The 25,480-nt window shown below is 40.4% G+C and overlaps 1 protein-coding gene across 2 annotated transcripts; it reads left to right on the forward strand.

Moving 5' to 3' along the window:
- The first annotated feature begins 224 nt into the window (after window positions 1-224).
- Window positions 225-23,034, forward strand: RAB33B (RAB33B, member RAS oncogene family). 2 transcript variants are annotated; one of them, XM_025385052.1, is made up of 3 exons: window positions 225-2,589; window positions 3,083-3,350; window positions 19,773-23,034. In XM_025385052.1, exons 2-3 carry the CDS (start codon window positions 3,102-3,104, stop codon window positions 20,211-20,213), a joined length of 690 nt encoding a protein of 229 aa, XP_025240837.1. In that variant the 5' UTR covers window positions 225-2,589; window positions 3,083-3,101; the 3' UTR covers window positions 20,214-23,034. The 2 variants fall into 2 exon arrangements, with proteins under 2 accessions (XP_025240837.1, XP_025240836.1); XM_025385051.1 differs by having other exon boundaries at window positions 225-3,350.
- The last annotated feature ends 2,446 nt before the right edge of the window (window positions 23,035-25,480 follow it).

Here is a 25,480-nt window from a genome sequence, read left to right on the forward strand (position 1 = left end):
CACCCTCCCAAAGTGTTGGGATTACAGGCGTGAGCCACCGCGCCCAGTCTGTTTTTTACTTTTATGTTTTAGAGATGGGGGTCTCACTGTGTTACCCAGGCTGGAGTGCAGCGGTGCAACTATAGCTCACTGCAGACTTGAACTCCTGGGCTCCAGAGATCCTTCAGCCTCAGCCTCCTCAGTAGCAGCAAGTAGAGGTGTACACAACCACACCCACATTTTTTTTTTTTTTTTTTTGGAGACAGGAGGTCTCACTCTGTTGCCCAGACTGGAGTGCAGTTTTGCAATTTCGGCTCACTGCAAACTCTGCCTCCCTGGTTCAAGCGATTCTCCCACCTCAGCCTCCGGAGTATCTGGGATTACAGGCGTGGGCCATCACACCAGGCTAATTTTTGTATTTTTTGGTAGAGATGGGGTTTCACCATGTTGGCCAGGTTGGTCTCAAATTCCTGGCCTCAAGCAGTCCTTCTGCCTTGGCCTCCCAAAGCATTGGGATTATAGGCATGAGCCACCACACCCAGGTACTACTGTGTGATTTTAATAAACAATGTTTTTTCTTCTATTACAAAAGTATCTTTACATACTTATCTTACCCTAAGCCATTGAAATTGTTCCATTTTAAGTTGTACTGACAAAGGATCCAAATTTAGTTTCTGCTCAGCTGTGTAGCGAAGTATTCAGGAAAGGGTTACATGTTCACACTTTGAGGCCAAGTGGTAGTGACTCCAAGGACAAAATGAACTGTCAAAAAACAGGGCTGCATAATCCATCCATTTTTCCCAACAGCAGAATCTCCTCCAATTATCAATTCTGGAGATTCTGGGGTTATTCAATTAAGAAGAGTAGCACATATTTCAGTCACATGAGGACACTCTCAAAATACAAGCTGAAAATACAAAACTCCTCATAACGATATCAAGGGCCAACAATGATTTTTAAAATTTAAGTGGGGCTGAACTGTGTGTAATTGGTGAAATGTTCAAGTTAACAATCCTTACATATGAAATCTCTCACTTCACTGACTTAATTCATTATTTGCTGAATAAACAATAAACTTCCAGTCAGTAGTCAAGAGTTGGCAATCTAGCTGGTAGGACATAACATATAATCATGAAATAGCAAAAACAGTATTCAAAGATTAAATTAGCAATATCCCATAAAGTGTGTTAGAGTTAGCATAAAGAATTTCTGCATAAAGAATTTGTGATGTAGCTTACCAAGATCTAAACTAAAAAGTCCACAATACAAAAAAGAACAGGGGTGCAATGATGCTGAGTTTTTTTCACCATCCTTGAAATTCTCCCATTAACCACAGCTTTCAGTTTTCAACTGCTCTTCGTCCTTAAATCTTCAGAGTCCCTCCTTTGAATGGGATAGGTAGAGTAGATTAGAAGAAATATATTCCGAGGCTCTCTAATAGTCTCTGGATGATTAACCTTCATGAAAATAACCTCACAGATAAGTAATTAGGATTTTTCACCCCCTTTCTATAAACTTGGTAAGTAAACTTTTTTTCTAGCGAACATAACTTGGTATATTAGTGACTGTAGAAAGTCTTTCTACAGCAACAGAAATTACTCTATATCAAGGCTGTTGCAAATTCCTGGCAACTCCGGGCATGTTTAAGTTCTACCACTCATCTGTTCTGACTACATTTTCATCTCATCTGACGGAATAAGCAGCTCATCTCCTTTCCTAGGACTTTTAGTGCTCAATTGTCCCCCTCACTTTAGTTAAGGCCTGCCATGTCCTCCTCTCCGACAGTCCTTGACTTTGCCAATGGCATATTCATCTGCTCAAACAGATGTCACTGCAAAACAAAACAAACTTTTAACAAAAAGGAAATCTGTTTGCATATTTGGGACCTTTCGTATGACAATATAGGACGTGTCCTCAGAAGAATTCACGGAGATTCTTTAAGGTTGGGGGTTTAATCTATTGATATTTTCCTTAGGTAGACAAAGACAACCTCTAAGTGCGCTCAGTTAATCTTTAACCGCTACATCATCGTCACCCAGGCACTAAGACATAACTAGGGCATAATGAGTTTTATTTCCACCAGAGGCGCCTAGTAACTCCCAGGTTCAATGCTCCCAAGTGGCAGACATGTGATGTGCTCCACTTTTTGGGCTGGGGACATTAACCCAACAAACTGTGGTCGCAAGGATCATGCGGATATTCTTGGGGACTTAGGGGATGCCTAGCGAAATGCGCTGTGCCTACGCCTCGAACTCTCGCCTGCTCTCCGGTGGGCGGCCTCGAACTCCAGCCTGCTCTCCGGCAGCCCACAGCAATGCGCCTGCGAAGACCTTAGGCTTCAAAACTCAGTGCGGCCCACAGCTCGCCTCCAAGTGCGCCCCGCACCGGGCAGGCTTTCGGCGATGACTCGGGTCCCACCCATCTAGCCCTGGCCGCCGTCCCAACTCCCGCAGTTCACAGAGGCGGCGGCGGTGGGGAGCGCAGCCGATGCCACATCCCCAGCGGCAAGCTGAGGGAACCTGCCTCCTCTCCGGGGCAACCAAACGATACATCGGTGCCGGAACCGACCTGACGCCGGAGCCCGGCGACGTCCTTACCGTCGCTCTCCAGGCACACGCCCCCGTCAAAGGCGGCTCTGCGGCCCTCTCGCGAGAGAGCGCCCATGGCACCTCCTTCCTCTCAGCTGTCTATCTCTCCCCGCCCCCGGAGTGATTGCGCGGCTTCCTCCAGAGGGCGGGAACGTTGGACGTGGCGGGGCTGGGTCAGCCAGGGCGTTGGGCCTGGGGCGCTCGGCTCAGCCTCTCGGCAGGCTGGCTTTTCGCGCCGCCATAAAGCCCCCGACAGGCCCCACGCCTGCCCAGGTAGACCGGCGCCAGCCCGAGTGACGCGTGGCGTGTGGCCGGGAGCAGGCGGCTCAGTGCGGCAGGGCGGGCGGGCGCCACACCTGTGCGCGCGAGGGTGGGGCGGGAAGGTGCGCAGGCGCGCTCGGGGCTGGTGGGCGGTGGCTCGTGGGAAGTTGCGCAGCCGAACTGGCTGGCTGGGCGCGCGCGCTCGAGGTGGCGTAATCTCTCAGCCTTTCTGTGTCTCCTTTCCTCCGCCTCAGTTTGGGGCGGGTCGGGGGAATGGCTGAGGAGATGGAGTCGTCGCTCGAGGCAAGCTTTTCGTCCAGCGGGGCGGTGTCAGGAGCCTCCCGGTTTTTGCCTCCTGCCCGCTCCCGCATCTTCAAGATAATCGTGATCGGCGACTCCAATGTGGGCAAGACGTGCCTGACCTACCGCTTCTGCGCTGGCCGCTTCCCTGACCGCACCGAGGCCACGATAGGGGTGGATTTCCGAGAACGAGCCGTGGAGATTGATGGGGAGCGGATCAAGGTGAGCGGATGGGGAACTGTTGGGGAGGATGGGATGACAGGTGTCCCAGCCCCACCGTGGGCTGGTCGCTGGCCATGTGCACGGTGTGTGTGTGCTCCATTTTTTTCTCATGCTGATGAGATTGGAGTTGGGGAATGGAAGAATTCATATACTGCAAACTTCTGAGACACTGTTTTTCAGATTTCAGTGTGCATGCGATTTCCCTGGGGATCTAGTTGTTGAAAATGCAGGTTATGATTTGATAATCTCGCGGATGATGCAGGTGCAGCTAGTCCGTGGACCACACTTGAGTTCAAGAGTGTAGGGTTTATCTACCGACCCATTGACTGTGTGTCATGTGCTGGGAGTCAGTGAAATATGAACGAAGGAAAAACAGTGACAGTTCGCTAGCATGGAAAATTCATTTAATCTGTAATAGTTATTAAACATTCATTTGAGCAGTGCCTTAGGTGTTGTGGAAGTAAAGCTCGTTGCCTTTGAGGAAGTGCTTAGGTATTCTCTTGCATACAGTTTTGCTATAGTAGTTTCTGTATGATACTGATTTTAGAAAAATCTGTTTTCCTGCAGAAATATTCTGTATGTGATAGTTCCTACTCAGGTTGCCAAAAGCATTTCTCACGATGCCACCTCAGACACATTCCTAATTCTTTATTCCCTTTAAGTCGTTATTGATGGTCCCTGGTACTGGGGACACTGAGTGACAGTAATAGTGGAGAAGGTAGTATAGGCCCCAGGGCAGGTTTGAGGTTCTGAAGGGTTGGAATGCAACAGTGAAATGAGGATCAATGACAAGGCTTAGGCCTCTTGATGGTATAAACCTTAGACACACCTTCATAGCAAGCCACCACTAAATGCCACCTGTTGATGCCACTCCTTAAAACATAGGTGGAACTACCCTGCCTTATACCACTGCTTTAAATCAGAGATCCTCTTTACCTCAGTCTCTTGGTGGGGAGTGGTGGGAGAACAGGCTTGCCTCAGACATTCCTATCCTCATATCTTTGAGGCAAGAACAATTTATTTTTCAGTTCCCTAATCATCGACCCCCACCCCAATGGGTTATACTGCTAATGATGGTAGAGGTGAAGTAAGCAGAGTTAAAAGAAATTAACCTTTCTTTGGTGCTTTTGTCTTTTAATTTTTCACATTAGTATTTCATGTCCCATATGAGCCCTCAGTGGTGGTTTTGGGGGTGCTTTGTATTAGGGAGTTTAGAAAGATTTGTATACTTGCAGAAGAAAAGATGGAATAAAAGGCTAAATATTTTTCACCAGAATTAGGTTTGGCCCAGAAGCCTTTGGGATGAAAAATAATGGAGCTTCTGAAGTTCGAAGGGAGTTCAGTTTGGGAGAAGCAGGGAATCTGGGAAGTACGTGGACTTTGGAGCCCCACTAACCTGGATTCAAATCTGAACCTACGAAAGGGTAGGAATGGGCTGTGTGTCCTTACTAGGGTGACAAACTTTGCCCAAGACTGTCCAGGTTTTGAAACTGGGTCTCACATCCCGGGGACTCCCTGTATTGAGCACACCAAAATAGTTGGTCACCATGGACCTTAGGCAGATTCTTTAACCTCTCAGAGTCTGTTTTTTTCTTCTGAAAAACTGGGATCATAATACCTTATTAGGCTGCTGTGAGGATCAGATGAGGGCATATATGAAGCACCTGGTTCATAGTTGGTACCTTTAAAAAGATTCTTTGTCTTTCCTGGTGGCTTAACATTATTTTTCCTATTTGCCACCATTAGTTCTGCAGTTGTACACCCAAAGGTGAAAGCAGAGATAGTGGAGGGCATACGTAGACAGCTAAGGGGAGAAATATTTCAAAAACAAAACAAAAACAAAACGGAAGTAGGAAATTCTTTCAAAAGTGGAGAGAATGAGGGTGGGGGAGGAGTTGGGATTTGAGGGCCCTTTATTTGTTCCTGGGTTGCTGTTTATACTTAAAGATCACAGACGAATCGGGTGCAAATTTAAGAGATAATAGTATTGAAAAAATACAAAGCATGTGCAGTGTATAAAGTCAATTACCTAACTACTGAGGTGAGTGCTGGCAGTGATAAATAAGACAGAACCACAGGTATGACAAATCTGGGAGCACAGAGTTGATAATTCTGGTTGGGAAGAGCAAGGAAAAAATATTTTTGGGGGGATTACTTCTACCGAACTTTAGCCTAACCTGTTATATTAATGTGGACTTGGATACTGAGATTGTTTTTCTTCTAAAGCCCTAACCATTGATTTGTGCCACCAGTGGTGAGACTTGAGATTTTTATTGTGGTTGAAATGACTACAGACATGTTCTGAGGTTTCTATAGTAGGATAAGATATAGCTATGTTGGGCATTTTTTTTAAAACCACAGAGCTTAATTTTTTTTAGTGCCCTTTTTTTCTAAAACTGAAAAGTGATATAAAGAGCTTTATTATGTGTGCTGCTTCTGCTGCTTTTCTGTTAACCTGTAATACATCTGAAGTGCTGCTGAAATGTTCGTATTATGTCTTTGGAAAATTGTAGCCTAATCTAAAATGACATTTTTCCTAGTTTTTCATCTTAAAGCTGGAAAGGTCTATGTTACTTTACTAGTAAAATGCCACTCTAGACATTATTTGTTTGATAAAAATGAGATATTGTGTTAAATGTTTTGATAATGGTGGACTAGAAAATTTTCAGAAAGCATGACTTAACGACAGTGCCCTTTCAGAATCTGTTAAAATGTTTTATGAAACGTAAGAAAGCCTATATCTGCTAATCCGTTCCTAAGCAATACGTGTGTGTAATTGAAAGAGGAAAATCTTGTTTGCGAAATTTCGGAAGTCGAATAAAATTATAAAATTAAATTCCTGAAATAAAAATACATTAGGCTTTTAAATTGAGACTCCTAACTCTAATCCTTATGCTCCTTCCTCGTGTGTGTATCCCCTTCATGACTAATTGTATTCCTTTTGCACATTTTCCAGTGACAGACACACACCAACCTATTAAAGCCTGGTGTTGTATTTAATCCAGCCTCCCATTAGAGGTTAGCAGTTCCTACTTGAACATTTTAGTCACTTACTTTTTTGTAGCGGTGGAAATGAAATGTTCCCATGTTAAGTGCAATTTAGTTAATATTAACATATTAACTAAAGGAAAATAATCAGGACCTCTCCCCACACTGGTAAAACAAATATTTAATGAGTAATTGCTGGAAAGAAGACATTTTGATAAGCACAGAGAATTATGATACAGTACAAGGGTTAGCAAACTATGCTTGAGGGCCAAAAATGGTCTGTTGCCTGTTTTTACATGGCCACAATCTAAGAATGATTTTTTATATTTTTAATGTTTAGGGAAAATATCATAAGATTTCATGACACATGAAAATCATATGAAATTCAAAATTCACCTAGGTTGTACTGCTGTAATCCTTCTTATACTTGTAGTGTCACCCCTCTCCTTTGCTGTCTGAGTCCAATTGGTTTTCCACCTGCACACTTTCTGTTAACTGTCTTGTCTTCAACATTCTAGTTCAAGTCCTTTTTTTAACCTCTCTTTGAAATGTTGGAGCAGCTTAACAGTTGCAGCAGCTTACCTGTTCTCCCAGTCCTCAATTAATCTATTTTGTACATTGTTGCCGAAATGCCAGATTAATGTTGTACTTCAAAAAGATTTATCTCCCCTGACTCAAGTGCCCTGGGTGGTTCCCCATTATATTATAAAATTCCAGCTGGGTGTTGTGGCTTGTGCCTGTAGTCCCAGCTACTCCAGAGGCTGAGGTGGGAACATTGCTTGAGGCCAGGAGTTCAAGGGTACAGAGCACTATGATCGAGCCACTCCAACAGAGCCAGATCCTGTCTCTGTCTGCCCCCCACTTTAACACTTTTATTTTAGGTTCAGGGGGTACATGTGCAGATTTGTTGTATAGTTAAATTCATGTCACAGGGCTTTGGTGTACAGATTATTTTGTCACCCACATATTAAGCATAGTACCAATAGGTATTTTTTCTGATCTTCCTCCCACCTTCCACCCTTCAGGAGGCTCCAGTGTGTGTTGTTCCCGTCTTTGTGTCCATGCAGTATTTGGTTTTATGTTCCTGCATTAGTTTGCTTAGGATAATAGCCTCCGGCTCCATGTTGCTGCAAAGGACATGATCTTGTTCTTTTTATGGTTGCATAGTGTTCCATGGTATGTATATACCACATTGTCTTTATCCCGTCTACTATTGAAGGGCATTTAGGCTGATTCCATGTCTTTGCTATTGCAGATAGTACTGTAATGAACATACGTGTGTAGATGTCTTTATGGCAGAATGATTTATGTTCCTTTGAGTATATACCCAGTAATGGGATTGCTGGGGCAAATGATAATTCTGTTTTTAGCTCTTTGAGGAATCACACCACTTTCTGCAGGGGATGAACTAATCTACACTCCCACCAGCAGTGTTGTCTTTTCTCTGCAACTTTGCCAGCATATGTTATTTTTTGACTTTTTAATAATAGCCATTCTGACTGGTGCGAGATAGTATCTCATTGTGGTTTTGATTTACATTTCTCTAATGATTAGTGATGCTGAGCATTTTTTCATATGCTTTTTGGCCACGGGTATGTCTTGTTTTGAAATGTGTCTGTTCATGTCCTTTGCCCCCTTTTTAATGGGGTTGTTTCTATTAGGAACAGATCTCATCTCAAAAAAAAAAAAAAACAAAAAAAAACCACAAAACTTCAGCCAGCCGGATTCCAGTGGCTCACACCTGTAATCCCAGCACTTTGGGAGGCCAAAGATCACTTGAGCCCAGAAATTCAAGACCAGCCTGGGCAACTTAGTGAAGCCCCATCTTTACCAAAAATTTTTAAAAATTAGCCAAGTGCAGTGGCATGCACCTGTAGTCTGAGCTGCTCAGGAGGCTGAGACAGGAGGATTGCTTGAGCCCAGGAGTTGGAGGCTGCAGTAAGCCATGATCACACCATTGCACTTCAGCCTGGGCAAGAGAATGAGACACTGTCTCTTAAGAGAAAAAAAAAAGTCTCCTCACACCTTCACTCTACTTCCTTCTATGAACTTTTTTAGCAACTTACCTGAACGTTTAGATGATCTCTATCTCATTTCATACGTACCTGTCTTACCTCCCTTACTAAGTTTTATTCAGGGCAGAATCCATGTCTCGTAATTTCATGGACTTCTTCCAATGTCTAGTTCAGTTCTTTTTTCTTTCTTTTTTTTTTTTTTTTTGAGATGGAGTCTCGCTCTGTCGCCCAGGCTGGAGTGCAGTGGCCGGATCTCAGCTCACTGCAAGCTCTGCCTCCCGGGTTCACGCCATTCTCCTGCCTCAGCCTCCCGAGTAGCTGGGACTACAGGCGCCCGCCACCTCGCCCGGCTAGTTTTTTGTATTTTTTAGTAGAGACGAGGTTTCACCGTGTTAGCCAGGATGGTCTCGATCTCCTGACCTCGTGATCCACCCGTCTCGGCCTCCCAAAGTGCTGGGATTACAGGTGTGAGCCACCACGCCCGACCTAGTTCAGTTCTTAAACCACGTAGTAAGTATTCAGGGAAAAGTGTTGAATAGATAGAGGCAGAGAGATCAGTTGATAGGGTGCTCTGGAAATCCAGAATTGAGGTGACAGGGGAAAATAAAGGAGTGATAAAAGAGGTATTTTGAAGATAAAGCCAAACGCTTCAGTGACTGGCTTTTGGTGATGAGAAAGAAGATGACTAGATGAGTGAGGTTGAGTCTGGGTGATGGGAGGTAGGTAGTGGAGCTACGGGGCACTACGTGAAACATCGAATTTGGACGGGCTCTGTAACATTGTGTTTTAGTCATGTGTTTATTGAGGTGGTCCTATTTCAAATGGAAATATCTGATTGGCAGCTACAAATACCGGATTGGCACACAGGAGAAATAATTATGCACATGAAGTTGAAGTTTGGAAGCACAGATAGAACAAAATGTAGCTAACATGCCTAGAGAGAAGAGTAGAAATTTTGTTAAATTTTTTTATAACATGATGAAGATGACATTCAGTGAATGCTGTGTAAATATAAAATATCAATTAGGTTACTTATCCTAATTTTTGTTCTGTGTTGATCTTCATTAAAAGTAAATTAATGTTTATAAGTCAAAAAATATTTTGTATGAAATCACCTTGTACCCTATCTTAAAACAGAATCAGATTGATACTTTATTTCTTAAAATGTGGTGTTGGTGGTTGGAGAGATACCAAATTGATTCTCTTGATTTGATTTGATTTGCATTGAAATTCAGTGAATGAGAATATGAGCAATTAAGGTATCTTAAGAATGCTCAGGAATCTTGTGATCTCGTAGCTCAGAAACTTTTGGGCAGTTGGGTTTGGTCTGAAAAAGACTTTGAATTGCTAGGATTTGGTCCTGGGGCTGGCATGGCGTAAGTAATATACGTCATCACAGACCCAGGCCTTCCTACTATCTGAAGGATCCCAGGAACCAGGTCAGAATTCCTATTGTTCTTCCACCCTGATTTCAGAAGCCTATGATTCTCTTCTATCACTTCTTATGAAGATGGCAGCATTGGTGTGTACATTCAGAGGTGGTGAGAAGAGAGAGAATTACTTCTCTGGAGTCAGTGGTCAAGATCTCTTGCTTTGGAGACTGTGTGAGGACTCTAAGAAAATTAGTTTAAGCAAAAAGGTAATTCATTGTTTCACATAACTAAAAAGCCTAGAAGTAAATTTCTCTGTCTGCCAGTTCCCACTACAGTCCTACATGCCCATTTCCTAAACTGTGGTAGTGACAGGGAGTGCGGGGGTGCGATGCTCTGATTGTTCAGACGTAGGTCACATGCCCTCTCTGGGAGCCAGTGGTTCATGTGAATGGAAAGCAGGGGAGGGCCGATTCCCAAGGAAAATAGAGTGCTATTAATAGAAGGGAGAATGAGGGTTAGGCTGGAGAAACAACATGCATTCTCTACAGAATCAGGTAGTCTAGGTTTAAATTCTGGCCTTAAGACTTACTCATTTTGTGGCCTTGGGTGAATTACTTAAACCTCAATTTCCTCATCTGAAGATTGGGTAATTATTACATAGGGTTGTATATATTAAAATAAGAGCATGTAAAGAATTTAGCAGAGTTCCTGGAGTGTACTTGGAATGTGCTAAGCCCCAAATCAATAATAATAGTTTAAGAGTAAATGCTTATTCCTTCAGGAGAGAGATGGTAATGGGAAACAAACAAACAAACAAACAAAAAAACAGTGAAAGAATAGGGAGAGAGGATGGATAACCAAGATTACTGTTCCAAATTGTGTGTATTTTTTTCCTCTAAGGCAATAACTAATTGAAAAAAAAAAAAAAAGATGAGCCCATAATGTTGCAGAAGTTAGCCCAGGTTTTAAGATTAAAACAGCCTCTTGAAAGGCTAAGTGACTGGATCAAAGTTATACAAGTTGGTAACTGTACTGGGAATACAGGTCTTGCCTCTGTGTCCTCTCTCTCACCGCTTGCTCTCTTCCTTATCACCATTATTATTCTGTAATTAATCCTTCATTTAAAAAAAAATTTTTGACCGGGCGTGGTGGCTCATGCCTGTCATCGCTTGAACCTGGGAGGCAGAGGTTGCAATGAGCTGACATCGTGCTACTGCACTCCAGCCTGGGTGACAAAGTAAGACTCCATCTCAAAAAAAAAAAAATTCCTGTATACGTATACTTCCTTTATATAATACTTCATAAATCTCTAAATTCCAATATCAAGTTTTAACAAAAATGGCAACCTAGCTACTGCTAAATCCTAATAGTAGATTGTTGTTCATGACAGCTCTTTTGGTAGTTTTATTATCCAAAATGAGAAATGATCTGACTTTAAATTGATTTAATACTCTTTTTGCTTGACTTAAAATGTTAAAGATTTTAATCCAAATTTTCCATCCCTAATTAGCGATCAAATTTCCTTCTCCCCTATTTCTTCAAAGAACACATTTTTATTCTTTCACATGAAAGATCATCTATATAAGAACAACATAAGAGCTTCTGTTAACATTTTAAGTTGTAAAACAACATCATAACTGGTATTAGTAACATCTCAAGAGAACTCTCTTTGCCTTTTGTATGTGGAGTAGAAATTTGTGCGTCTGGTATACAGAATCAAATGGCAAATGTTTGAAATAAATTTTAGCTTTCTGGAATCTCTCTCAGCCTCTACTGGTTCTGAGTGCTGCCAATTCATGTATTGGTCTGTGTTCACTTAAACCCTGTTAAAATTTTAAAATAAATAAATTTTAGCTTCCTAAGAAGACAAGTAACAAAGTTTTGTGACTATTTGAAAGGAATCCTGCCTTTAAAATGAAGAATTTGGGCCAGGCGCCATGGCTCACACATGTAATCTCAGCACTTTGGGAGGCCGATCAGATGAGCCCAGGAATTCAAGACCAGCCTGGGCAACATGGAGAAATCCCATCTCTACAAAAAACACAAAAATTAGCTGGGTGTGATGACACACTCCTGTAGTCCCAGCTACTCAGGAGGCTGAGGTGGGAGGATTACTTGAGCACGGGAGGTGGAGGTTGCAGTGAGCCAAGATTGTACCACTGTACTCCAGCCTGGGTGAGAGGGAGACCCTGTCATAAAAAATAATATTTTTTTTTGAGATGGAGTCTCTGTCGCCCAGGCTGGAGTACAGTGGCGTGATGTCGGCTCACCACAACCTCTGCCTCCCAGGTTCAAGCGATTCTCCTGCCTCATCCTCCCCAGTAGCTGGGATTAAAGGCGTGTGCCACCAAGCCTGGCTAATTTTTTTGTATTTTTAGTAGAAACAGGGTTTCACCATGTTGGCCAGGCTGGTCTTGAACTCCTGACCTCAAGTGATCCACCCACCTCAGCCTCCCAAAGTGCTGGGATGACAGGCGTGAGCCACCATGCCTCGTCTCAGATATATTTTATTTGCAGATATTTTCTCCCATTCTGTGAGTTGTCTCTTCACTTTGATAGTGTCCTTAGAAGCACAAACTTTTTTTGTTTTTTCTTTTTTTTGAGACAGGGTCTTGCTCTGTCGCCCAGACTGCAGTGCAGTGGCATGATCTCAGCTCACTGCAGCCTCTGTCTCCCAGGCTCAAGTGATTCTCCCACCTCAAGCTCCCGAGTAGCTGGGACTACAGACACCTGCCACCACACCTGGCTGATCTTTGTATTATTAGTAGAGATGGGGTTTCACCATGTTGGCCAGGCTGGCCATGAACTCCTGGACTCATGTGATCCGCCTGCCTTGGCCTTCCAAAGTGCTGGAATTACAGGGACGAGCCACTGTGCCTGGCCCTCCGCCTACCCCTGGTATTTTTTTTTTTTTTTTTTTTTTAAGAGACAGGGTCTCCCTTTGTTGTTCAGACTGTTTTTTTTTTTTTTTTTTTTTTTAATGAAACAACATTTTGATTTCATTTTTAAAATTTTAAAAAAGTTTTTGTGGATACATAATAGGTGTATATATTTATCAGGTACATTACATGTTTTGATACAGGCATGCAATGTGAAATAAGCCCATCATGGAGAATGGGGTATTCATTACCTCAAGTATTTATCCTTTGAGTTACAAACAATTCAGGTCAGATGCAGTGGGTCATGCCTGTAATCCCAGCACTTTGGGAGGCTGAAGCAGGCAGGTTGCTTGAGCTGAGGAGTTTAGACCAGCTGGCCAACATGGCAAAAACCTATCTCTACAAAAAAATGAAAAAATTAGCCGGGTATGTTGGCTTGGACCTGTAGTCCCAGCTACTCAGGTGACTGAGGCAGGAGGATTCCTTGAGCCCAGGAGGTCGAGGCAGCAGTGAGCTGAGATCGTGCTGCTGCACTCCAGCCTAGGCAATAGAGCAATGTCCTGTCTCAAAAAAAAAAAAAAAAAAACAATTACATTAAGTTATTAAAAAATATACAATTATTATTGACTATAGTCATCCTATTGCCTATCAAATAGTAGGTCTTATTCATACTTTCTATTTTTTTGTACCCATTAACCATCCCCATCTCCCCTACCCTGAAACCCCACTACCCTTCCCAGCCTCTGGTAACCATCTTTCTACTCTCTATGTTCATGAAGTCAATTGATTTGATTTTTAGATCCCACAAATAAGTGAGAACATGTGATGTTTGTCTTTCTGTGTCTGGCTTATTTCATTTAACATAATGATCTCCAGTTCCATCTATGATGTTGGAAATGACTGGATCTTATTCTTTTTTTATGGCTGAATAGTACTCCATCATGCATATGCACCACATTTTCTTTATATATTCATCTGTTGATGGACATTTAGGTTGCTTCCAGATCTTAGCTGTTATAAATAGTGCTGCAAAAAACATAAGAGTCCAGATATCTCTTTGATATACTAATTTCCTTTCTTTGTGGTATATACCCAGCAGTGGGATTGCTGGATCATATGGTAGCTCCATTTTGAGTTTTTTGAGGAACCTCCAAACTGTTCTCCATAGTGGTTGTACTAATTTACATTCCCACCAACAGTGTAGGAGGGTTCCCTTTTCTCTACATCCTCCCCAGCATTTGTCATTGCCTGTCTTTTAGATACAAGCCATTGTAATTGGAATGAGATGGTATCTCATGGTAGTTTTGATTTGTATCTCTCTGATGATTGTTGATGTTGAGCACCTTCTCATATACCTGTTTGCCATTTGTATGTATTCTTTTGAGAAATGTCTGTTCAAATCTTTCACACATTTTTTATTAGATTATTAGATTTTTTGCTATAGAATTTGAGCTCCTAATATATTCTGGTTATTAATCCCTTATCAGAGGGGTAGTTTGCAAATATTTTCTTCTGTTCTGTGGGTTGTCTCTTCGCTTTTTTATTTACTTTGCTGCGCAGCAGCTTTTTAACTTGATGTGATTCCACTGTCCATGTTTGCTTTGGTTGTCTGTGCTTGTGAGGTAATGCTTAAGAACTCTTTGCCCAGACCAGTGTCCTGAAGATTTTCCCCAGTATTTTCTTGTAGTAGTTTCATAGTTTGAGGTCTTAGATTTAAGCCTTTAATGCATTTTGATTTGATTTTTGTATATGGCGACAGATAGGGGTCTAGTTTCATTCTTTTACATGTGAATACCTAGTTTTGCCAGCACCATTTATTGAAGAGACTGTCTTTTCACCAGTGTGTTCTTGGCAACTTTGTCAAAAATTAGTTCACTGTAGGTGTGTGGATTTGTGTCTGCATTCTCTATTCTGTTGCATTGGTCTACATGTCTGTTTTTATGCCAGTATCATGCTGTTTTGGTTACTACAGATCTGAAGTACAATTTGAAGGTAGGTGATGTGATTGACAGTGTTGTTCTTTTTGCTTAGGAGAGTTTGAGTTATTCTGGGTCTTTTGTGGTTCCATATAAATTTTGGGATTGTTTTTTCTGTTTCTGTGAAGGATGTCACTGGTATTTTAATAGAGATTGCATTGAGTCTGTAAATTAATCTGGTACTATGGACATTTTTTAACAATATTGATTTTTCCAATCCATTGACATGGAATATTTTTCCATTTTTGTGTGTGTACGCTTTAATTTCTTTCATCAATGTTTTACAGTTTTCATTGTAGAGATCTTTAACATTCTTTGGTTAATCCCTAGGTATTTTATTTTACTTCTGTTATTTTGTTGTTTGTTTTCTGGTTGTTTTATAGTCTTCTCTTCCTTCTTTCTTTCTTTCCTTCCTGTCTTCCTCGAGTGAAGGTAGTTTTCTCTGGTGATATGATTTAGTTTCTTGCTTTTTATTATTTGTGTATCCATTGTATATTTTTTGGCTTGAGGTTACCATGATGCTTGCAAATACTATCTTATAACCCATTATTTTAACCTGATGTATTAGTCCATTTTTATGGTGCTGATAAAGACCTGAGACAGCGATTTAAAAAAGAAGCAAGTTTATTGGACTTACAGTTCCATGTGGCTGGGGAGGCCTTTACAATCAAGGCAGAAGGTGAAAGGCGTGTCTCACATGGCAGCAGACAAGAGAAGAGAGCTGGTGCAGGGAACTCCCCTTTTTAAAACCATCAGCTCTCTTGAGACTTACTCGCTGTCATGACAACAGCACAGGAAATACTTCCCCCATGATTCAGTTACCTCCCACAGGGTCCCTCCCACAACACATGGGAATTCAAGATGAGATTTGGGTGGGGACACAGTCAAACCATATCACCTGATAACAGATTAACACTCTTTATATAAACAAACAAAAAACTAATAGAAACTGTATGCCTTAACTTCATCCTTCCCACTTTTTAACTTTTTCTTGTTTCTGTTTATATCTTATTGTATTGATTATGTCTTGAAAAGTCATCATAGTTATTATTTTTGATTGGTTCATCATTTAGTCTTTCTACTTAGGATAAGAGTAGTTTACACGCCACAGTTACAGTGTTATAATATTCTGTGTTTTTCTGTGTACTTATTATTACCAGTGAATTTTGTATCTTTGGGTGATTATATATTGCTCATTAATGTCCTTTTCTTTCTGATTGAAGTGCTGCCTTTAGCATTTCTTGTAGCAGAGGTCTGGTATTGATCAAACCCCTCAGCTTTTGTTTGTCTGGGAAAGTCTTTATTTCTCCTTCATGTTTGAATGATATTTTTGCCAGATATAGTATTCTAGGGTAAAAGGTTTTTTTCTTCAGCAGTTGGAAATATATAATGCCAGTCTCTCCTGGCCTGTAAGGTTTCCACTGAAACATCTGCTACCAGACCTATTGGAGCTCCATTGTATGTTATTTGTTTCTTTTCTCTTGCTGCTTTTAGGATCCTTTCTTTATTCTTGACCTTTGGGAGTTTGATTGTTAAATGCCTTCAGGTAGTCTTCTTTGGGTTAAATCTGTTTGGCGTTCTATAACTTTCTTATACTTGAATTTTGATATCTTCTTCTAAGTTTGGGAAGTTTTTTGTATTATCCCTTTGAATAAACTTTCTATCTCTGTCTCTTTCTCTACCTTCTCTTTAAGGCCAGTAGCTCTTAGATTTGCCCTTTTGAGGCTATTTTCTAGATCCTGTAGGCATGCTTCCTTGTTTTTTATTCTTTTTTCCTTTGTCTTTTCTGTGTATTTTCAATTAGCCTGTCTTCAAGCTTGCTTATTCTTTCTTCTGCTTGATCAGTTCTGCTGTTAAAGGACTCTGATGCATTCTTCAAGAATCTCTTCGTTGAATTTATCTGGTAGTGTTCTGAATCCCTTCTCTGTGTTATCTTGAGTTTCTTCAGAACAGCTATTTTGAATCCTCTTCTGAAAGGTCATGTATGTGTTTCTCCAGGATTGATCCCTGGTGCCTTATTTAGTTTATTTGATGAGGTCATGTTTTCCTGGATGGTGTTGATGCTAGTAGATATTCTTCTGTGTCTGGACAATGAAGGGTTAGGTCTTCACTGTCTGGGCTTATTTGTAGCTGTCCTTCTTGGGAAGGATTTTCAGACATTTGAAAGGACTTAAGTGTCATGATCTAAGCTGTATCTGCCTTAAGCGTTACCCTAAGCCCAGTAACACTGTGGTTCTTGAAGACTTGTAGAGGTACCACCTTGATGGTCTTAGACAATATCCAGGAGAATTCTCAACCAGGCAGAGACGCTTGCTCCCTTCCCTTTCTTCCAAACATACAGAGTCTCTCTTTCTCTCTCTCTGTTCTGAGCCACCTAATACTGAGAGTGGAGTGACACAAGCACCCCTGTGACCACCACCACTATGACTGTACTAGGTCAAAGTCCCCTTTACTTTTGCCTCTGCAGTAGGTCTAGACCGCACTAGACCTGAAGCCAGCATAGCACTGTGTCTCACCCAAGGCCTGCTGTAACCACTCCCTTGCTACTGCCTGTGTTCACTCAAGGCCCTAGGACTCTACAATCAGCAGGTGGCAAAGCCAGCCAGGCCTGTGTCCATCTCTTCAGCGTGGCAAGTTTCCCGAAGTCTTGGATTGGTCCAGAAGTGCCTTCCAGAAGTCAGGGACTAGAGTTAAAAATCTTAGAAGTCTACTTGGTGTTCTGTTGTACTGTGGCTGAGCTGGCACTCAAACTGCATGACACAGTCCTTCCCACTCTTCCCTCCCCTTTCCAAAGAGAGGAGCTTCCCACTTGTAGCCACTGCCACTCCAGGCCATGAGGAGTACTGCCAGACTACCACCAATGTTCCCTTAAGGTCCAAGGGCTCTTAAGTCAGGTTGTCATGAATGCTGCCTGGCTTGGGCCTTACCCTTCAGAGTAGTGGGGTCCCCTCTGGCCCAGGGCAGGTCCAAAAATGCTGTCCAAGAGTCAAGTCCTGAAATCTGGGACCCCACAGGCCCCCCTGTGGCCATGCTGGTACTTAAGGTACAAGACAAAGTCCCTTTTACTTTTGCCTCTGCTTTTCTCAAGCAGGAGTTTTGCTCTATAGCCGCCACAGCTAATTACGTGCTGAGTCTCACTTGCAGCCAGCAAGTCTCAGAGGTTCACCCAAGGCTGTCAATGTAGTGCCTGGGTATGGCTGCTGGTTTTTCAGGGCCCAGGGGCTCTTCATTTAGCAGTGATGAATGCTGCCAGGATTGGGTTTTCTCCTTCAAGGCAGCAGGTTCCCTTCTACCCAAGATGTATTTAGAAATGTCATCTAGGAGCTAAGGCCTGGAATGAGGACCTCACAACTGACCACTGCCCTATCCTGCTATGGCTGAGCTGGTATCTAAGATCAAGGCAGTGTTGTCCCCACTCTTCCCTCTCCTGTCCTGTCCTCTCATCTCCTCTCCTCTCCTCCTCAAATGGAAGGAAGTGGTCTTTTTTGGAGCTGTGAGCTGTGCAGCCTGGGGTTAGGGAAGGGGTGATGGCAGCACTCCCTTGGCTGCCCCAGCTGGAGTCTTAGTATGTCTCCTGCCTGCCTCAGTCCACTGTCTCTAGGCCTAGTTTAGCACTAAGACTTGCCTCAGAATTGCAATGCTTGTGGCCTAGACTGCCTTTCAAGTTTACTTGGAGACACAGAGGGCAAGGTTTGTGGGAACTCATGTTTGGACTGCTGGGATTGGTGGTTCCCCTTTGGCTGGGGCTGGGTTAAATGTTCCCTCTGTGGGTAGACATCAGCTGAGTTTGGTCCAGTTTTCCTTTTTGCTCTAACAGGACAGAACTGAGTTCAGTGCCTCACAGTTGCTGTGTTCTCTTTTTCCCAGTGCCCAGAGAAGCTCTCTGTACCACACCGCTGCTGCTGGGGGTGCGGGGAGTGGGTGTTGGCAATTCAGGACTGTTTTTTCTATCTCTTCAGTTCCTTTTTCAGCAATATGAAGTTAAAACTAGGTATTATGAGTGCTCACCTGATTTTTGGTTCTCATGAAGTTTTTTTGTTTTTTTTTTTTTTTTTCCTGTGTAGATAGTTACTAACTTGGTGTCCTTGTCGGGGAGTTGGGGGCATGATAGGTGGAGCTTTCTATTCTGCCATCTTGCTCCACCCTCCAATTTTATTTGTTCAGGCTGGTCTTAAACTCCTGGGTTCAGGTGACCCTGATGCCTTGGACTCCTAAAGTGCTGAGCCACCACACCTGGCTGCACAAATATTTTTAATTTTGATGAAGTCCAGTTTATTTTTTTCTTTGGTTGCTTGTGCTTTAGATATCATATCTAAGAAACCATTGCCTAATCCAGGGTTACAAAGAGTTATAAAGTTTTAGCTCTTAAATTTAGGTCTTTGATCCAGTTTAAGTTTTTATATATGGTGTGAGGTAGGGATCAGCCTCATTTTTTGCATGTTGTCCAGCACCATTTATTGAAATGACTAATCTTTCCTGCTGTTGCATTGTTTTGGTAATCTTGTTAAAAATCTGTTGACTATAGATACATGGGTTCATTTCTGGATCCACAGTTCTGTTCCATTGATTTATGTGTTTAATCTTAGGCCAGTTGCACAGTCTTGATTACTGTAGCTTTGTAGTAAGTTTTGACATCTATAGTTTTAAGCATTTTAATTGTATGTTGAGTGTTTTTATTCTTGCTTTTTTTCTAGCCTTCTTAAATTTTCAAGGGGGCCTGGATTTCATAGACATACACATACATGTATGTTTGTTTGGAGGCTGGATCTCATAACAACATCTTTCCTAGGTTTAATATTTTAAATTAGACTAGTGAAAGGTAAAGAGGAGTATATAGTAACCAAATTTACAGGAACTAAATGCTTAACATGTTAACACCTGATATATTTTTCTCAACATTTTAAAATAAAATTTTGAGGTATAATTTTATTTAAACAAATTGGACTTACAGAAATTTAGAAAATCCAGTATTGAAATATTTGTTCCGACACTTGTATTATAATTTAATTATGAGGTAACTGGTATCATGAAGTCTGGATCCCATAGGTAACACTGAAAAGACATTATGGAAGGGAGAAATCAAAATATTTTAAGTGAAGAGATAATAAAGACAGTGCAAGATGATTACATTTCTTGATATGTATAATTTGAATGAGATTTTCCGTTTTCTTTTTTTTCTTCCCATTTTTAGATCCAGCTATGGGACACAGCAGGACAAGAACGATTCAGAAAGAGCATGGTTCAGCACTACTACAGAAATGTACATGCTGTTGTCTTCGTGTATGATATGACCAACATGGCTAGTTTTCATAGCCTACCATCTTGGATAGAAGAATGCAAGCAACATTTGCTAGCCAATGATATACCACGGATTCTTGTTGGAAATAAATGTGATTTGAGAAGTGCCATTCAGGTACCCACAGACTTGGCACAAAAATTTGCTGACACACACAGTATGCCTTTGTTTGAAACGTCTGCTAAAAACCCCAATGATAATGACCACGTGGAAGCTATATTTATGACCTTGGCTCATAAGCTTAAGAGCCACAAACCATTAATGCTTAGTCAACCCCCTGATAATGAAATTATCCTGAAGCCTGAACCAAAGCCTGCAACGACGTGCTGGTGCTAAATAACAGTCTTTATTATATTATCTAATTTTGGCTAAAGAAATACTTTTCAAGTATGACAGTAATAAGTCATAAGATTTAATCTCAACTGTAATGGGTCATCTTGACACTGTGCTGTTTGTCATTGTCACGCTTTTGTATTTTGTATCTACTTAAGTTTGTCACTGTGACAACACAGGAAAACTTGGTTTTCAGGTGAGATTGAAAATGAAGCAAAGATAGGATGAATCTGAACATCTCTCCATCTAGAGCCCAATGAAGGAAGCTTCAAATGAGAACATGATGGAATGTAAAGAATCAGTAACCGTTCCATGTTGTGTTCCTAGGATTGGAATAAAATATTAAAGGTTTAGCACACACCTAATAGTGTGTCCTTTAAATGGGAAGTGTTCTTAATAGAGTAAAAACTGGTATTTGCCTCTCCCCAGAGTACTTTTTTTGTTTTTTGGTCGAGACAGGGTCTTGCTATGTTTCCCAGGCTGGCCTTGAGCTCCTGGGCTCAAGCAATCCTCCCACCTCAACCTCCCCAGTAACTGGGACTGTAGGTACTCACCACTGCATCTGGCCTTTCTTTGTTTTACTAACATATTTAGTTTTGTTATTATTGGTAGTTTTAGAGCTAACACTTTAGTTCCCGTGGGATAAGAAGGCACAGAATGTTTCCTGGTTCCCAGTCCATAAAGAATGACTTTTCCAAGAGTTCTAGATGTTTGATTTTCTAATTTTTATCAGATCTACAAAAATCATTGTTATTTTTAAAAGAGTTATTTGAGTTACTTTCTTTTTTTTTTTTTTTTTTTTTTTTTGAGACAGAGTCTCGCTCTGTCTCCAGGCTGGAGTGCAGTGGCGCAATCTTGGCTCACTGCAACCTCCACCTCCCAGGTTCAAGTGATTCTCCTGCCTCAGCCTCACAGGTAGCTGGGACTACAGGCGTGTGCTACCACGCCCAGCTAAATTTTGTATTTTTAGTATAGACAGGGTTTCACCATGTTGATCAGGATGTTCTCAATCTCTTGACCTCATGATCCACCCACCTCAGCTTCCCAAAGTGCTGGGATTACAGGTGTGAGCCACCGTACCTGGTCGAATTGCTTTCTTGCTAAATCCTATTAAAATATGCAAAAATAAGTCAGATTTTAAGGCAAATAAAGTGACATAGGTGCTTTATATTTTATTTTGGTATATTTAAACAGTGTAAAACTAACTGAAAGCATATGAAGAGTTGTAACTTGGGGGAAAATAGGTAAACATAGCTTCTAGCTAACACAGGAGACCTATTCTTACTTGGCCTTTAGTAATTTCAAGCAGTGTATCTGTTATGGTATCTCTTGCTCTCCCTTCAACTCCAATAAATTTAATTACTAACTGCCAAGTTAACAAATGAACTTGCATTTGGATTGTAGCTGTGAAGGCACAACTCTAATTGCTATTAGTCTACATGTATTTCTGTAATAGTATTGTGTTGTATCAATTTTTAAGATATCTAAATTTTATGGTCACGAGAAGCTGTTCCTCCTGAGTATGAAAAATAAATTAGATATTGAAAAATGTCTGTCCTTCAGTGATGGAAATAATATTTCAAAAAGTTTTTTAACGTAAATACTTTTATTTTGAATTTAAATCTTTGCACATAAAATATAGCAAGCTTACATATTAAAGTATTTACGTAAATGGAATGTAAGCCATGACTTTTAACCGAAGTGTTCACATTCACTAATTTTGATAGATTGCGGTCCTTAATAATTTTGGAGGAAATTAAGCCAAAAGATTATTGTACTTAAAATATTTTCAGAATGTGGGAAATCAATTAAAAATGTAATCTAATCTAGTTTAAGATTTTTGTTTAATCATCATGGTGGTCCTAACTGGATAATTTAAATATAAAGACAAGGTAATTCTATTAAATGAACTAACTGAAAATAATAATTATAGGAAGTGATTAGTGATTATTCCATTTTAAGTATTAGAACTCAAATTGGCTTTATTTGCATTTAGGGAGATCATTTTTGTTAACATGCTGGAATTAAAAATTAAAAATTGTTTTACTTGTATCGAAATTAACCTTGATTTATAACTATTTTTGTAATAAAACAGTGACAGCTGTAGTAACTGTGATGGATGTAACAACTTTTTTTTTTAAGAAGGGAATCTGTTTGTTGCTTTTCAAAATATTTTCTAAAGTTGAGGAAGAAAGTTTATAGACTTTCCAAGCACATTTATGGTTTTTTATTACTGTTATTATGGTTTTAAAAAGTAACTTTATTTCTTTTTGTAAGGAATTAGTAGTATCCTTCACAGTTCTGTGAAAGGACTTATTTTTTAACTTTAATATTTATTAGTTTTAAAATATTTGTATCTCATTTGTAACAATTTGTTTTAATGTTTTATATGTATGTTTTTATTTTTAAAAAGAACCTACCAGTTGAATGGGGATAAAGCTTTCAATATCTTAAAATATTTATAAAGCAGTTCATTGACTGTTGCAAATCACTTCCAAAATGATAGCTATCTAACAACTAATTGTTAATTTTTAAGGAACAAATCACACATTTTAAAAATCTGCAGAATTTATTTTAACTATGACCTTTAATTGAAAATAATTAAAATATAAGACATGTTTTGGAAAAGTCTTAATTTGAGAATACCAAAGGAAACTACCCCAGAATCTAATGTAGTTAGCTGTTAATAACAATGCATTATTGAAAGTATATTGCAAATACATGTTTCCTCATGAAATCTAAAGTTAAATAATTTTGTTGTGGAATAGTGTCACTGTTACATTTCCCCCATGAAGTTCAATAAACCAGCTTAGCCACAAAGAAATTGTGTTTTATTTCCTTTGGTTACTGGGTAGAGTATAAAATAAAACAATCTTTTTTTCCTCCTGGTTTCCAGATAATGTTATATATCTGATACACTTAAAAACAACAAAAAGCCTCCAACCCATTGGAAATTTATTTTCTTGTGTACATTTGAGGTTAAATGTATACAAGAACTTCAGGAAAACTCAACAGAGTATTAAAATTAGCTGATAACATAGCTTTTGCATTTGTGTGGTTTAGTAATCCAACTTTTTTTAGAATACTTCGGTGCAAAAAGCAAATGGTGCAAGAGGGGTTGATGTGTATTTAGACATAAAAGCATTTAACAGAATGAATAACTATAAAACGTATGAGAAAAGAGAACGAACTACATCTCAGGTATAAGATTGTAGTTACTGATTTAGACCCCATAGGATTAGGGATGTGGGGGCCTCTGATGTTGATTCTGCTTCCCCTGGTCAGTTTATTTTACGTATAAGTTACCCTTGTTGTGTTCAAACACAAAATTGACATTATTCATGTAAGACTGCTTTCTTAATCAGATATTAAGACAAGAAGTTGGTCATGTCTTTTGAGAGTACATTTGCTACAGCCCGTGTGGCAAGGGCAAATGCATTTGGTTTGTTGGAATAACCTGGTTTATCAAACATTTAATAAGTATGGGTCATGTGTTCTCTATTTGTGTTAGTGGAGCTACATAGACACTGTCCTTGAAGAATTTAAAAAACAGTATATGAACAAATAGGAATTATACAATATAATGTGATCAGTGTAATCAAAGAAGCATCTACAAAGGACAATGAGCCACAGAGAATGGAGTGGTCTTTTGACTTGGATATGGGAGCAGTAGATAATCAAAAAGCTTCACAATGAGTGGAAGCATTTTTGCAGCATCTCAGGGTAAATGTGAGGCATTCTCCATGTAAAGGAGAAGGAAGAAAGTCATCCCAGGTGAATGCACTGCAGGGCTCAAGAGTGGAGTTGAATTTGGGGGGAATGACTGCTAGGTCAGTGTGAGTATGTGATAGAATGGAGGTGTGGTCAGAACACGGAAGTGAAGCTAGCAAGGTAGATTGTGGTTAAACTGCCAAGTTGCCATACGCAGTGGGATTAGGACTGACTAGGTGCAGTATCTGAAACTCAGTCTGAACCAGCCTGTAATGGGGATTTTAATGTAAGGAGTCTGACTTGTCTCGCTGGACTTGAAGACAAGGATGTGACTGGACTCAAAGAAGAGCTGGGATTGAGCACACAATTTCCTAACTCTGGGTCCAGCTTCTCTGCACATCTTCATTTTCTCTTTTATAACTAGACTTTTCCATTTTTTAGGTTTAATTAGCAGAAAACATAGCCATTGAGTACCTATGAACTTTTGGATGCTGCAGGCATCCAAAGAGAGATGAACTCTCAGTCCCAAAGTTGAAATTTCCAGCATAGACTGTTAGTTGGCCTGGCAAGAGCCAGGTGTCCACCCAAGACCAATAGCCAAAAAAGATAAAATAAGCAATTTCCACATTTAGGAGAGAAGGTATTTTGGGGGAAGGGGAGCAAAAAAAGAAGACAGTCACACAAAAACATTTGAACTTTACTATTTAGGCAATGGGTAACTAATGAAAGCATTTTGCAAGGTAGTGAGACCATTAGATTTATGCCATAAATTCCAGCGGCAATGGGAAGGATATGAGGGGATGAAGTCATGGTGACAGTCAGCTTACTGAAATAGCCTAGAAGAAAGAGCTTTAACTGGAACACTGGCAGAAAAAAATATGGATTTGAGGCACTTTAGAACTAAAATCCCCAGGAGTTAAAGACCAAGGTCAGGAATTTCATTGCATGAAACAGTCAGTATTCTTTTCTAGGGCTACTAGTTGCACTCATGTATGTGGCCAAATGTTTTTTTAAAAAGTCAGGCTTTGGTTTTATTTTTTAGATTATTACATTGCTTTAATTTGCCTTTATCAAAAGTTTGATTCTTGTGATGTTATTTTCATACATGTTTTTTCAAAGTGTTTTGAGTCAGATGAAACTTGTCATTTGAAATTATTTAAGTTTTATATCCTAAGCTTTTTGATATTTTTCTTGTTCTGGGTAATTTAATTATAGAAGATTCTGTATATTTTTCTTTGAGTCCCAGAACATTCTTCAAATTATGAAAACAATTCAACTTTTGTTTTGGTTATTCATTCCATAGACTTAACAGAGTATATGGAGCCATTTTATTACTTCTCAACTCCTTATTAATCTTGCTGGAAATGGAGAGTTCCATGTTTCAATAAAGTGTGATCAGTAATGGGACTCCTTTTTTTTTTTTTTTTTTTTTTTTTGAGACAGAGTCTCGCTATGTCGCCCAGGCTGGAGTGCAGTGGCCGGATCTCAGTTCACTGCAAGCTCCGCCTCCCGGGTTTACGCCCTTCTCCTGCCTCAGCCTCCCGAGTAGCTGGGACTAC

This window comes from Theropithecus gelada, chromosome 5 (genome assembly GCF_003255815.1).
Source record: "Theropithecus gelada isolate Dixy chromosome 5, Tgel_1.0, whole genome shotgun sequence".
NCBI lineage: Eukaryota > Metazoa > Chordata > Mammalia > Primates > Cercopithecidae > Theropithecus > Theropithecus gelada.

Bases quoted from the DNA above. Each gene is read 5' to 3' on its own strand.
- RAB33B (XM_025385051.1), top strand. From the start codon at position 3,102: ATGGCTGAGGAGATGGAGTCGTCGCTCGAGGCAAGCTTTTCGTCCAGC. The intron at 3,351-19,772 runs GTGAGCGGATGG...TCCCATTTTTAG, and splicing joins TTGATGGGGAGCGGATCAAG to ATCCAGCTATGGGACACAGC.